Below are 15,442 nucleotides of genomic sequence, written 5' to 3' on the forward strand. Positions count from 1 at the left end.
GTCCCAAAACATCAAGGCTGCATCCGATCAAAGCTCCAGTTTTTATTACACCTTTTAAAGAAATACAGGGAATAAGGACTTCCCTGGTGTACCAGTGGCTAAGACTCCATGCTCCCAATGTAGGGGGCCCAGATTTGATCCCTGGTCAGGGAACTAGATCCCACATGCTGCAACTAAGACCTGTCATAGCCAAATAAATTTTAAAAAGAAAAGATAAAGGGGGAAAAAAAGAAAGAAAGGAAAGAAACACTGGGAATAAAGTAACAGGTCACTTGCAAAATCCACCCTGAGGGACATTCTGTAGGATGAATAATCTGGTTTCTCAAGTAAATCAAAGCAAGAAAAAGGGAGTAAAGGGGGCCCTGATGGGGACAAAAAGAATCAAATGTGATATGTGGACTTTATATTCCTGTTGGAGCAAATGAATTATATAGTTCTGAGTGCTAAGTTACTTCAGTCATGTCTGACTCTGAGACTCCATGGATTATAGCCTACCAGGCTCCTCTGTCCATGAGATTTCCCAGGCAGAAATACTGAAGTGTGTTGCCATGCCCTCCTCCAGGGGATTTTTCTGACCTAGGGATCAAACCCACGTCTCTCACATCTCCTGCCTTGGCAGGTGGGTTCTTTACCGCTAGCACCACCAAGGAAGCCCCAGTTAAATAGTATGTTTTTTCAACAGTCAGGGAAATTTGAATGTTAGATGATTTCTAAGGAATTCCTCTTAATTCTGTCAGATGTAACATTTGGCATGGTAGTTATTTCTCAGCAGCAAATACTGAAGTATGTGTAGGTGAAATGACATGATGCCTGTGACTGACTTTAAAATACTGCCCTAACAAATAGATGTAACAGATGAGTGGAGAGTAGCGAAATGTTGATGATTGTTGAAACTGGGTCATAGCCACATGGGGTTTTATTATAGTCATCTCTTTACATTTGATGTTTCAAAACTTTCATTTTAAGTTAAAGTTGAATATACCCACCCAAAGTGTATGTGTTGATGGCGGAGGTTGGGGCTGGGTAGGTGGGGAGGTGATCTCATAGAAAAAGAAGGAAGAACCAAATGAAAATATGTTTTTTTCAGATAAGAAGAATTTTTGTTTTTAGTCAGTTCCTTTATTTTCTCAGTTGAAGTTCCTCCTGCCAGTTGAAAACAGAGTTCTTATCCTCACATTCTGATTTCAAATAGCAGTCCTTGATTCCGGATGCCACTGGTATGCATTATGCCATTCAAGTTTTGATCAGAAATGGTAATTGAATTACTTTTACTAAGCTGCTTTGTGACTTGGTGGTTAAAGACCAGGTTTGGATCTTTGATACCGAGTTTGCCTGCCGATTTGACAAACCTTTTATTTTAAAATTATTCACAGGAAGAAACAAATAGAGGGAAACCCCGCCACCACCCCCAAATAATAAGCATGTGTGTTTTTGAAAATGACTGAAGTGGGAAGCAAGGCACATAATTAGTTTGAGATGCAGAGCAGCGAATCAGAACAAATGGCTCCTTCCAGAGACAAACTGGTGGAATGTGAAAATGCATCACCATAACCTACATTTTTTTTATACCAAGAGATTTGCAGCTGACTCTCCGGGTGACTCATTCCTATGCTGGGAGGGTGAGGTAATGCTTTTCTGAGAGGTGAGGTCATCTCTCTACCTGAACTGCAGGCCCCAACTGCTTCTTGTGGCTCTCAAGGAAAAAGCGCCATCTGCTTTCACAGCTGCAGCCTCAAAGACTTCACAAAGATTGGTGCAGAGGTTAGCAGCCATGAGTGTGACTCATAAGCAGCCAATTAGTGAAGAGCAGCTATTTGAAAGTAAACTTGAAAATCATCATCCAGAAATATGACATGATCAAGGCTTGAATCATAATGTTTTTTTGTTTTGGGTTTTGTCCTCTTTTAAAATAAGGCCAAAAAAAAAAAAAAAAGGCAGATAAAATAAGGCAGTTTGTCTCCATATGGTCAATCACATGACATCTTCTTGGTTGTTTAAATGGTGTTTTTAATTGCAGATAAGTTAACTTTCTTTTACATTTGGAAGCAGCTCCTGTTCATCTGACGGAGGTTTTTGTTTGTTCTTTTGTGTGTGTGGAGGGGGGGCAGGGGGAGTGATTGGGGCTGGTTGCACTTCGAAATGTTTGTATTCCCTAAGGACCTGCTTGTTTAGATAAAGAGAAGTTGTTTAATGGAAGAGGAAACAAGTAAAAATAAATGTTATTTGTTTCCTGCAGACCCACCAACCTCTCTTCCTCTTTCTTGTAGTGATACACACCTGCTCTGCCTATTTGTCCTCAGCCAGTGCTTGCTGTTGACATTACCAGACAATACCTGTTTTTAAATTTTATCATTTTATTGAAGTTTTTACTATCTTTATTATCATTTTTTAAAAAATATTTATTTCACTGCATCAAGTCTTAGTTGTGGCATGTAGGATCTTTGATCTTTTGTTGCAACATGTGGGATCTAGTTCCCAGACCAGAAATTGAACTCAAACCCCATGCACTGGGAGTGAGGAGTCTTAGCATAGTCATTGGCCCACCAGGGATGTCCCTTATTATCATTTTTATACCATAGTTTGAATTTATTGTTCTAGTAAATAGAAGAGAGAATATAATGTGGAAGGTAGAGAACAATAAACTCTTGATTTCCTGACTAATGTGTAACTTAAAAGGGGAGATTACTTTGGCTAAATACTATGGTAGCTTCAGTTCAGTTCAGTTCAGTCGCTCAGTTGTGTCCGACTCTTTGCGACCCCATGAATCGCAGCACGCCAGGCCTCCCTGTCCATCACCAACTCCTGCAGTTCACTCAGACTCATGTCCATCGAGTCAGTGATGCCATCCAGCCATCTCATCCTCTGTCGTCCCCTTCTCCTCCTGCCCGCAATCCCTCCCAGCATCAGGGTCTTTTCCAATGAGTCAGCTCTTCGCATGAGATGGCCAAAGTATTGGAGTTTCAGCTTTAGCATCAGCCCTTCCAAAGAACACCCAGGGCTGATCTCTGTTAGAACGGGCTGGTTGGATCTCCTTGCAGTCCAAGGGACTTCTCCGACACCACAGTTCAAAAGCATCAATTCTTTGGCGGTAGCTTCACCATGACCTAAATCTGTTCTTAAGGACAACTTTGAGTTGAACATTCTTCAAAAGATGAAAAACTTTGATTTTTGAAATTAGAACTTTTTATCTGTTGTTATCAATAAATAGAAGAAAGCAAAGAATAAAATAGTAATGTTAAAATTCTAAGATAGTATGTGATGGTATACATATGTATACATGCCAGTGTCATTTGAGAGCTCATTAAAAATCAAATGTTTATTTTTATTTACATATTTGTTTACTTTTGACCATGCTACATCGCTTGTGGGATCTTAGTTCCCGACCAGGGATTGAACCCAGGCCCCTGGCAGTGGAGGTGAAGAGTCCTAACCACTGGGCCGCCAGGGAAGTCCCCCCAAATTTAGATTTTTTTTTTTAAAATGAAGAGAAATAGTTGGAGATCTTTAGATAGTGAGAATTATGATGAACCTTCAATTTCATGGTATAGCCTTCTGAGTTTAATTACAGCTGCAAAGCTGAGTATCTTTTCTCTTTAATCTCTTATTTGGAAGTAATTTCACGGTACAAGAAGTTGCACACTTTTTGGTATGAAAAGTAGTACCAAAAAAAAAAGAGAACCAACCCTTGTATTCCCAGATTAATCTGCTCAAAACTTATTTGCTCTATCATTTGAGTTGTATGTGTAATCTCTCCTCTCCCAAACCCCCATATGTACTCTTTTTTTCTTGAAACATCTAAAGATAAATGAAATATCCGTTATAGCTCTTCACTCCTAAATGCTTCAGTGTGCATTTCTTAACAGAGATACTCTCTTACATAATCACAGTACAGTCATCAACTCTTTGTCTATCGTCTATTCCAGTTTTATCAGTTGACTTAATGTCTTTTATGGTGTCTTTCATTCCCAGTGTAGCGTCTAGTCTAGGGTCAGGCAGTACAGTTACTTGTCACATTAGCTTCTTTTAATCTGGATTTTTTTTCCCCACAGACTCTATCTTTTATGACATTGACATTTTTGAAAAATGTTGTCTCTCTGGCTTTTTACTTAAAAATAAAATAGAATTTTTCTCCTTTTGTGCTTGTCTGATGTTTCCTGATTAGATCCAGGCTGTGCAGTCTTGGTTCAGAATGCTGTATGGGTAACCTTCTCTTAGGGTTTCCTGTCCATCAAACTCATTTGATCATCCAGTCAAGGTATTGTCTAAATTCTCCACTATATAATGACTTTTCTGTTGTTGTTGTTGTTGTTGTTGTTGTTGTTTTTAATCTATTGTAACTAATAAGCAGTTGGGAAGATACTTTGTTGTTTAGTTGCTAAGTCATATCCAACTCTTTTGCGACACTATGGACACTAAAGCCTGCCAGGCTCATCTGTCCATGAAATTCTCTAGGCAAGAATATTGGACTGGGTTGCCATTTTTTCCTCCAGGGGATCTTCCTGACCCAGGCATTGAACTTGTGTCTCCTGTATTGGCAGTTGGATTCCTCACCACCGAGCCACTAGGGAAGCGCAGGAAGATACTCTAGGACCATGCAGATATCCTGCTCCTCATCAAAATTTCCCCCTAGATTTAACACCATGGCTGATTTTTGCCTGACATAGTCTTAACTGTGATGACTGCAAGATGCTAATTTTTCCAACTGCAGTCCTCTCTTCAAATATATCAATAAACTCTTGGCATTTTATTGCAGTGAAAGCATTCCCTTCTCTCCCATATGTTATTTTATCTTTTTATTAACAATATGGACTCATAAATTCCTTGTTTTTCTTCAGTGCTTTATAATTCAGTAGTTAATCATTCTGGTGCTTCAGTTCCAGATGTGGGCAGTGACATGTTTCCATCTATAAGATATTAAAGGTTCACCTTCTGCCTGCCTTGCCCCAACCCAAGAGTCAGCCATGTCTCTCAGAGGCCTTTCTTCTTTTGCGGAGGGAATGGAATTTGATAAAATCTGGCCACTAGGTTTGAGTGCATTAATTTTACAGCCACTGTATAAGCATAAATGTGTACACATTAACATATTTAATATTTAACAGTACAATGAACACTTTTTAAGACTGTAATATTGTCTCAGTATAGTTACAGCAAAAAGCATAGCAGTAAGACTTCTGTCAGTGAACTTCCACTGCTAAAGTTTTCTTGGATTTCAAAGGAAAAGCATAAGTGATGCTAGCCTGAAGGCCAAATGGGATTTCAGTGGGCAGAGTTGGTACTGGAGGGTGTCCAGGGAGAGTGAATGACATTGACAATGACATAAGTGAACACTAACAGTAATAACATTAAATATCCTGCTTAAGTGATGATGCCTGATTTCCACCCACATGGGGAAAGGTGAAAGACAAGGAGGAGAAGGTTGTATGAGGTTGTGTTTAGAGGACTTTGAATGTTGAACTTAGGATTTGGGGTCTTTAGTAAGAAGATAATGGAGAGCTATTGAGGATTTTTGAATAGTGTCTAACAAGCTTAACTCTGACTTAGAGATTAATCTAGAAGATACACAGAGGTTAGGTTGAGGAAATATTCAGCTAAGACCTGTGAAGAGATTATTATAATAGTTCAAGCCAGAGATATAAGGATTTGAACTACGAAATGAAGGAAAGAAGTGGATTAGAGTCGTGTTTTTCAACCTGTTTTCTAGAACTCCAGGAGTGTGGGACAAACCTGGGGGTAGGGGGTGGGGGAAAGAATATATTAACTGAACAACAACTTAAAATTCTTTGTGACAGAAAAGCATCTCTTTAAAATATCCCTGTAAGTATCTCTTTAAAGAAAAGATTGTGCTGCTTAAGGAACAAAGAAGTCCATAGAGAAAAAAAAAAATTTTTTTTTTTAAGTTTATATCGACATTTGTTTGGAGGCTTTTCATTTTTAAACTCATACTTCTTTCATAGCCCCTTTTCCAAAGTTTGAGCCTTCACAGTCAGGAAAATAGTGGCATTAGCTGAAATAAGTCAAGCTGTGTCCATCCTTTCTTTTTTTTTCCACCACATGGCTTGCAGGATCTTAGTTCCTTGACCAGGAATTGAACTCGGACCCCAGCAGTGACAGCGCCAAGTCCTAATCACTGAACTGCCAGGGAATTCCTGAGTTGTGTCTATTTGTTAATGCTGAAAGGCCAGTGTCACAAATGCATGTACTAATTTAACTCTTTTCTCCAGAAACACCGTGTTCTTGGCCAAAACCTTTAGAGTCATCCTGGGCTCTTTTCTTTTGGTCATGTGTACAGGGAATCCACCATGAAATCCTACTGGCTTTACCTTCCAATCGCATCCCTAATCTAACCACCAGCATCACCTCCACTGTCCATCACCACCACCGTCTCGGGCTTTCCGCTTGCTCTCCATCCTTGCCTCTGCAGCCTGTTGCCCTCCGCTGTCACCGCGTACTTCCTGCTTAGGACCTTTGCAAGGGCTGTTCCCCCATATCAGCAGAGTTAGCGCTTGTGTTTAGAGTTTGCTCAAATGTTACTTTCTCTATGGGAGCCTGCCCTGAACTTAACCATTAATGACAGTCCCTTCCCCACCTATGCATATACTTTCCCTTCCTCTTTTATCTTGTTCTATTTATTTTCCTTATGGCATTTATCCCCTATCATAGTCTGTAATTGTATATTATGTTATTTAACTCCCCAGTCCAGAGTTTGAGATCCACATTGGCAGATGTTTTTGTTTTCTTTTTATTTGTTTTGCTTACTTGTGTATCCTCAGCAACTGAATAGTCCCTGACGTGTAATCAGTTCAGTTCAGTTCAGTTGTTCAGTCGTGTCCGACTCTTTGCAACCCCATGAACTGCAGCATACCAGGCCTCCCTGTCCATCACCAACTCCCTGAGTTTACCCAAACTCATGTCCATTGAATCGTGATGCCATCTAACCATCTCATCCTCTGTCGTCCCCTTCTTCTCCTGCCCTCAATCTTTCCCAACATCAGGGTCTTTTCAAATGAGTCAGCTCTTCGCATCAGGTGGCCAAAATATTGGAATTTGGCTTCAACATCAGTCCTTCCAATGAACACCCAGGACTGATCTCCTTTAGGATGGACTGGTTGGATCTCCTTGCAGTCCAAGAGTCTCTCAAGAGTCTTCTCCAACACCACAGTTCAAAAGCATCAATTCTTTGGGCTCAGCTTTCTTTATAGTCCAACTCTCACATCCATACATAACTACTGGAAAAACCATAGCCTTGACTAGACAGACCTTTGTTGACAAAGTAATGTCTTTGCTTTTTAATATGCTATCTAGGTTGGTCATAACTTTCCTTCCAAGGAGTAAGCGTCTTTTAATTTCATGGCTGCAATCACCATCTGCAGTGATTTTTAGAGCCCCTCAAAATAGCCACTGTTTCTACTGTTTCCCATCTATTTCCCATGAAGTGATGGGACCAGATGCCATGATGTTTGTTTTCTGAATGTTGAGCTTTAAGCCAACTTGTTCACTCTCCTCTTTCACTTTCATCAAGAGGCTCTTTAGTTCTTCTTCACTTTCTGCCATAAGGGTGGTGTCATCTGTATATCTGAGGTTATTGATATTTCTCCTGCCAATCTTGATTCCAGCTTGTGCTTCTTCCAGCCCAGCGTTTCTCATGATGTACTCTGCATAGAAGTTAAATAAGCAGGGTGACAATATACAGCCTTGGGGTACTCCTTTTCCTATTTGGAACCAGTCTGTTGTTCCATGTCCAGTTCTAACTGTTGCTTCCTGACCTGCATACAGATTTCTCAAGAGGCAGGTCAGGTGGTCTGGTATTCCCATCCCTTGAAGAATTTTCCACAGTTTATTGTGATCCAAACACTCAAAGGCTTTGACGTAGTCAGTAAAGTAGAAATAGATGTTTTTCTGGAACTCTTTTGCTTTTTCCATGATCCAGCAGATGTTGGCAATTTGATCTCTGATTCTTCTGCCTTTTCTAAAATCAGCTTGAACATCTAGAAGTTCACGGTTCACATATTGATGAAGCCTGGCTTGGAGAATTTTGAGCATTACTTTGCTAGCATGTGAGATGAGTGCAATTGTGCGGTAGTTTGAGCATTCTTTGGCATTGCCTTTCTTTAGGATTGGAATGAAAACTGACCTTTTCTAGTCCTGTGGCCACTGCTGAGTTTTCCAAATTTACTGACATATTGAGTGCAGCACTTTCACAGCATCGTCTTTTAGGATTTGAAAGAGCTCGACTGGAATTCCATCACTTCCACTAGCTTTGTTCGTAGTGGTTCTTCCCAAGGCCTATTTGACTTCACATTCCAGGATGTCTGGCTCTAGGTGATTGATCACACCATCTTGATTATCTGAGTTGTGAAGATCATTTTTACATAGTTTTCTGTGTATTCTTGCCACCTCTTCTTAATATCTTCTGCTTCTGTTAGGTCCCTACCATTTCTGAACTTTATTGAGCCCATCTTTGCATAAAATGTTCCCTTGGTATCTCTAATTTTCTTGAAGAGATCTCTGGTCTTTTCTATTCTGTTTCCTATGAAAACCATACTGGAGTGTACCTGTGGGCCCCAGGAGAGACAGGTGGTTCTTTTAAATTGCTTTTGGTTGATAAGCTGTGCAACTTCGTATGCTGCTCCGGAGGCCAAAGTACAGCAGGCATGAGACCACGGCAGTATTTCCTATGACGTGCAATAGGCCCTCCATCAACGTTGTTACAAGAAGGAAGGACAACTAAGAACATGAAATCATTCAGCTTGGTTACCAGGCTTCTTGCTCATAGCAGATCTGAGAAATTTAATGAAAGAAAGTGTGGGATGCTGCTTAATCAAACTGTGTTCCTTAGACCTGAATCATTGATGGTAACTGGCTTGGATAAAATAGGCCTGGAAAGTGCTGCATAAACTGTCCCTTTACTAGAAAATCACATTATCCATTAGCATAGTAATCACCGTAAGAACTCCTACAGTAACCTCTGCTTGAACTCACTTAGTCACAGAACTCTCATTTGGTCTTGTTACGGAACACTCTTGGCTCCTGGTGAACATACTTTGAGGAACACCATACTGGAGTGTACCTGTGGGCCCCAGGAGAGTCCGGTGGTTCTTTTAAATTGCTTTTGGTTGATAAGCTATGCAACTTCGTATGCTGCTCCGGAGGCCAAAGTGCATCAGGCATGAGACCACGGCTCTTAGTTCCTGGTGATCCTTTTATTTGTTTTTAAAATTATTTATTATTTATTTAATTATTAATTAACTTGGTATTTATTTATTAATTTGTCTATTATTTATTTAACTATTAATTATATTTATTTTATCCTTTATTTTATTTATTTTATTTTTATTATTTATTTGTTCTATTGACATAGTTGATTTACAATGTTGTGTTAATTTCTATGTACAGCAGAGTGATTCAGTTATATATACATAAATATATTCTTTCTCATATTCTTTTCCTATAATGATTTATCACAGGATATTGAATATAACTCCCTATGCTATACAGTGGGACCTTGTGGCTGGTCTATTCATTCTATGTGTACTATAGTTCTCATCTGCTAGTTCTAACCTTCCAGTCCATCTCTCCCCCACCCCTCCTTCCCTTGGCAACCACAGGTATATTCTCAGTGTCGGTTGTGAGTCTGTTTATTTTGTGTAGTTAGGTTCATTTGTGTTGTGTTTTAGATTCCACGTGTAAGTGATATCGTATGATATTTGTGTTTGTCTGTCTTACTTCATTTAGCGTGATAATCCCTAGGTCCATCCACATTGCTGCAAATGGCATTGTTCTGCTCTTTTTTTATGATTGAGTAATATTCCATTGGATATATGTAGCACATCTTCCTTATTCTTTCATAGAATCCTTTTAAAAGTTAGCTTTTATTTTAGGTATTTGGGAACAAGATGATCATTCCTTCCCTGGATGGAGACCTCTTCCAGTGGGACCGGGATCGTGAGAGCATGGAAACAGTTCCGTTTACAGTTGAATCACTTCTTGAATCGTCTTATAAATTTGGAGATGATGTTGTCTTGGTTGGAGGAAAGTCTCTCACTACATATGGACTCAGTGCATATAGTGGAAAGGTGAGTAAAAATGTTCAGTTTGTTTGGGGAGAAGTCAGACTAAATAAGACTAGAAGAAATAATTTCTTAAACTGTACTATTACAGGTTGAGGTCTGTTATAATTTTCCCCCAAGGATATCATTTCTTTTGATGAAAGAACTGTGGAGTAAAAAGGGGGAAATACTATTAAGAGAAACTGAATTTATCCAAAATAACAGAATAAACGACAGAGTCACACAGCAGAGCCAGGAACAGCAGAAGGAAGAGAATGAGTAACCGTGGTCTGCTGCGTGTCGGGTGCATTTTTCATGCATCATTTGAAACCATCACAATATTTCTAATGATTACATTTAAAATTTTTTATTTGGATAGATGAGGAACGCTCCAAGGATTAATAATAATCTTGATGATAAGAATAATTGCTACTACTTATTTATTTCTCTAGTTTGAGCCTGTCGTGAGAGAATCTAAGAGGCAAGTTCGTGCTCATTTTAAAATGAGAAAATTGAGGGTTTCAAAGGTTCAGAAACTTCCAAGGTCAGATTTGATTTAAATCTGTCTGATGAAAAAGTCATGCTGTTAATGACCTATGCTTTCTCCATTATTAGCTCTTAGGAAATAATCTGACTCTTAAGATTGGGTCTTATAAATCCATTGCTGGGAATAACTAAAAATACGCTTTTTTAGAAAGGCAAAAATCTCTTTCTAACCCCTTAACACTTCAATACTTGAATATTTGTATATAGACTTGAAAACAAGGAAGAATAGAAAAAAGGTCTTTGATCCTTGAGTCTTTCAAACTTGATGATCCCTTGTCTGAGTGTTCGGCCCACAGGCCCTTCTTGTTCTCCCAAGCTTTTTTGCCTTCTCCAGCCCCCTGCCTCTGTATTGTACTGAGGAGGCCTTACGGTCCTCTCTCTCCTTCAGTGCTCTCATCTGTGAAACAGTGGGACTGAACCTGGGCAGCTAGTTTTGTGATTTGATGTGCTGCTCCAAAATTCTGGTATCCTAGCAGGTATGCTTCTTTCTGTGAGGATTTTGGTCACACCATCCAAAGAATTTCCCCTTTCCTTTGAATGAGGATTTGAAGGGAGGTACTTGAAAATGCTAACAACTGTTAGAGAAGGTTTTAATTTTTTAGAGCTAAATGCTTCTGTTGTATGGAAACTCCGAGGTGGTTTTTCTTTTTTTTTTTCCTTTAGCTCACCTTGGATTTTATTCATGATATTATTACTAAGAGATCACAACTAGCTTCTCCATTTCTTCATGGAAATGCTCACAGTAAGACTGAAATTGTCTAAATCCTGAAACTCGTTCCCTGAAGTGAATATTCACTGACACTTCTATGGTTCTGAATGTTTCATTTTAGGAACTGGTGGTAATCTAGTTATTGCTGCTTTTTTTTCTTCCAGTTTTTTTTAATTTATTTTAAAAAATTTTATTGGAGTATAGTTGATTTACAGTGTTATGTTAGTTTCAGGTATACAGCAAGGTGAATCAGTTATACATTCATCTACTCTTTTTAAGGTTCTTTTCCATATAGGCCACTGTCATCGTTGTTCAGCCACTAAGTGGTGTCCAGCTCTTTGCCACCCCTTGGACTGTAGCTTTCCAGGCACCTCTGTTCATGGGATTTTCCAGGCAAGAATGCTAGAGTGGGTTGCCATTTCCTTCTCCATTGAACCCATGTCTCCTGCTTTGGCAGGCGGATTCTTTACTGCTGAGCCACCAGGGAAGGCCATTACGGAGTACCAAGTAGAGGTCCCTGTGCTAAACAGTATAGCTGTTGCTTCTTAATCCTTGGGTGCTTTTTATTCTTTTTCTCAATTTCCTTTTACTTTTTATAAATTATCGAGAGTCTTTTACTGTCTCTGATCTCCTGGAACGTGTTCTCTTTACTAATTTTACACCTGTCTTTTCAGGTGAGGTACATCTGTTCAGCTCTGGGTTGTCGCCAGTGGGATAATGATGAAATGGAACAAGAAGAAGACATCTTGCTTCTGCAGCGCACCCAGAAAACTGTGAGAGCTGTTGGACCTCGCAGTGGCAATGAGAAGTATGTATTGAGATGATGTTGCTGTTGATGTTTAGAAGTACCGTAAGACCTGAGTTCATCGGCTTTTTCTTTGTTGAGATTTTCTGAACTGTTTTGTTTCCCCCAAAGCATCCTGCTTTTAAAAGAGAAACATAGCCCCTCAATTTATCTGTTTATTTAGGCTATGCTGGGTCTTGGTTGCAGCATGCAGGCTTCTCCAGTTGTGATGCATGGCGTGTGGGATCTTAGTTCCCCCACCAAGGGTTGAACCCACGTCCCCTGCATCGGAAGGCAGATTCTTTACCATTGGACCATCAGGGAAGTCCCTGTAGCCCCTAAATTTAAAACGGCTTCATGACTATTAATATTAACAAATCTTGAGCTGAACTTCTCACCATGTGCCTTCGGATATGGTAACCAGGAGAAGTCCCGTACGATGACTGTATATTAGCTTTGTTGTTATTGCTTAGTCGCTTAGTTGTGTTTGACTCTTGGCGACCCCATGGATTGTAGCCCCCCAGGTGTTTCTTTCCATGGGGTTTCCTAGGCAAGAGTACTGGAGTGAGTTGCCATTTCCTCCAGGGGATCTTCCCCGCTCAGGGATTGAAGCCAAATCTCTGCGTCTCCTGCATTGCAGGAAGATTCTTTACCAGAGTCACCAGGGAAGCCCATATATTAGCTTAGTTTTAGGTTAATGATACTTTTCACAGCAACCTCACTGGTCAAAGTTCTTTGAATACAGACAGACAAAGCTGATGTGCTTTGTTTTACTTGGGCCTGTTGGAGTCTGAAGTTCTCTCTGGTAGATAGTTTTGTGGTTTGTCTGACTACCACCTCAATTTTAAATTAATATTTTAATCTATTTTCTTAAAGTGTTAAAGTATAATTTATTTGGTCAAATACTTTTTTTTGTTTCCTTTTTCAAATAATATAAATTTTTACATTTAAAATAACGTGATTAGGGACTTCCCTTGTGGTCCAGTGGTTGAGAATCTGCCTTCCAATGCAGGGGGATCTGGGATCAATCCCTCATCAGGGAACTAAGATCCCACACGCTACAGGGCAAATAAGCCCATGTGCCACAACTGTTGAGCCCACAAGCCACAACCAGAGAGAAGCCCGCACACCACAGCAAAGGGTCCTGCTTGCTGCAACTAAGACCCAATGCAGCCAAATAAATAAAAACTAAGATAAAATTATATGATTGGATTAGATATGCTAGTGGTCATAAATTACATGCTTGACTTTTTTTAAACCTAATGTTTAAATTCTAAATTGCTGTGCAGTAAAAAGAATTTGAGAGCCCATCTTTAACTTTACGAAAGTGAACCAGACTTTGAACCAGACTTTGAGATTTTGTCTAATTTGATGCACAATAATTGTTTCCTGAAAACTTTTCTCAAGTTCAGTGAAGAACATATTCTCTCTTCATTCCCTGGACTGTAAGTCGAGGGCTTTGCTGGCAGCCGGAGCTCCTTCATCCTGATGAGATTTTGTTTCCCTAAATGTTGAGTGCTTGTTGGATGTTCAGCCGCCATAGGAGCAGATGTGCAACTTAACAGAGTTTGAGTTATCAGAATGGGAAGAGTCTGACGTCTGAGATCCATATTCCTTGAGTATCTACTTTTTAAGAGATGTCAGAATTCTAGGGCCATCTTAATATCTGTGTCAAGACCATTATAGTGTCAATAGATATGTGATTTTTCTATATGTTAATTATAGAGGAAACATTACTGCTACCACTTTACAGATAAGGATGCTAAAAATCAGACAAGGTTAAGGCTAACCAGATCTGTCAGTAGAGAACGAAGATTGGAGCTGAGGTGTTATGACCTTCAGACTCGGTATACTGGGTCACATTGCCTTTCAGGGCTCTATTTTCATAAAAATCTAAACTTGATGTATTCATCTTGCCTTTTACATTGGCTTATCGGGATATCCCAATAAAGGTTAATTTCTCTACACTTGAGTGAAATGTTTCCACACTTTAATTAAGAAGTAGGACCGACTGCAAGCGGCGGCATTTTGATGTGACTTTGATGTGTTTTGAGAAAATTGCCTTGATTTAGAAGTGTGAACGCTTGTTAATCTTTGAGAGAAAAATCTATCCCATAGCTGTTGTCAGATCACAGCTCTCAGAACCAGTTTCTAAAGGGTCACGATCCCAGTTGCGCACTCTTGTGGCTGAAATCAGTAGTGTGCTCTTTTCCAGAAGATTTGTGTTTAATTGTTCCTTTTCTCATGACCCAAATTTTAGTGTTTGTTTCTTCACTCTACAAGAGTTATTATTTGGTCCCTTTTTTAAAATGTAAATTTCTAAAACATGCCTTTGTAAATTTAAGGTGGAATTTCAGTGTTGGCCACTTTGAACTTCGGTATATTCCAGACATGGAAACTAGAGCCGGATTTATTGAAAGCACCTTAAAGCCCAGTGGAAACAAAGAACAGTCTAAAATTATTTCAGACGTGGAAGAGCAGGAAGCTGTCATGATGGATACAGTGATAAAGGTCTCCGTTGCGGATTGGAAAGTTGTGGCGTTTAATAAGAAGGGAGGACACCTGGAGTGGGAATACCAGGTACCTAGAACCACTGAGAATTTATGAATGTGTTTCTTGCCTTCTCAGTCTGACCAGACATGTTGGACAAGGGGAGGTGACTGCCATTTGGCAATTTTTCAACTTATTCTGTGTGCTCTAAGAAATTTGTGATTTTACATTGGTTCGAATGTGAAAGTTGCTCAGTTGTGTTTGACTCTTTGTGATCCCGTGGACTATACAGTCCTTGGAATTCTCCAGGCCAGAATACTGGAGTGGGTAGCCTTTCCCTTCTCCAGGGGATCTTCCCAACCCAGGGATCGAATCCAGGTCTGCTGCATTGCAGGTGGACTCTTTACCAGCTGAGCCACAGGGGAGGCCCTCTGTTAGAATGTGGCTATTATGAAAAAGACAAGACAGCAAGTGTGGGTGAGGCGAACAGCTTACAGCAGCGTTTCTTTGACCTAGATGTTATGGGAAACAGCACGGAGGATCCTTATAATATTAAACAGAAGTGAAGAGAGTTGATCTTAAATGTTCTTAAAACACACATACAAAGTAGCTATGAAATGATGGCTGTATCAGCTTGATTGTGCTAATTATTTCACAGTGTGCACATGTACCAAAATGTCACGCTATATACCATAAGTGGCTTCCCAGGTAGCTCAGTGGTGCAGACCCGCTTGCCATGCAGAAGACACGCATTCAATCCCTGGGTCGGGAAGATCTCCTGGAGAAGGAGATGGCAACCCCCACCAGTATTCGGGCCTGGGAAATTCCGTGGAGAGAGAATCCTGGCAGGCTGTAGTCCATGGGGTC

At 39.9% G+C, this 15,442-nt stretch overlaps 1 protein-coding gene across 1 annotated transcript in view; it reads left to right on the plus strand.

Moving 5' to 3' along the window:
* The window catches only part of EIF2AK3 (eukaryotic translation initiation factor 2 alpha kinase 3), an 81,665-nt gene that overhangs the window by 31,760 nt on the left and 34,463 nt on the right, over positions 1–15,442 (plus strand). The window contains exons 3-5 of the mRNA XM_052648887.1: positions 9,879–10,073; positions 11,976–12,109; positions 14,431–14,665. Of these exons, the coding sequence (XP_052504847.1) occupies positions 9,879–10,073; positions 11,976–12,109; positions 14,431–14,665 (564 nt within the window). The remainder of the gene's footprint in view (positions 1–9,878; positions 10,074–11,975; positions 12,110–14,430; positions 14,666–15,442) is intronic.

The sequence above is a fragment of the Budorcas taxicolor genome, chromosome 11, assembly GCF_023091745.1.
Source record: "Budorcas taxicolor isolate Tak-1 chromosome 11, Takin1.1, whole genome shotgun sequence".
Classification (NCBI taxonomy): Eukaryota; Metazoa; Chordata; class Mammalia; order Artiodactyla; family Bovidae; genus Budorcas; species Budorcas taxicolor.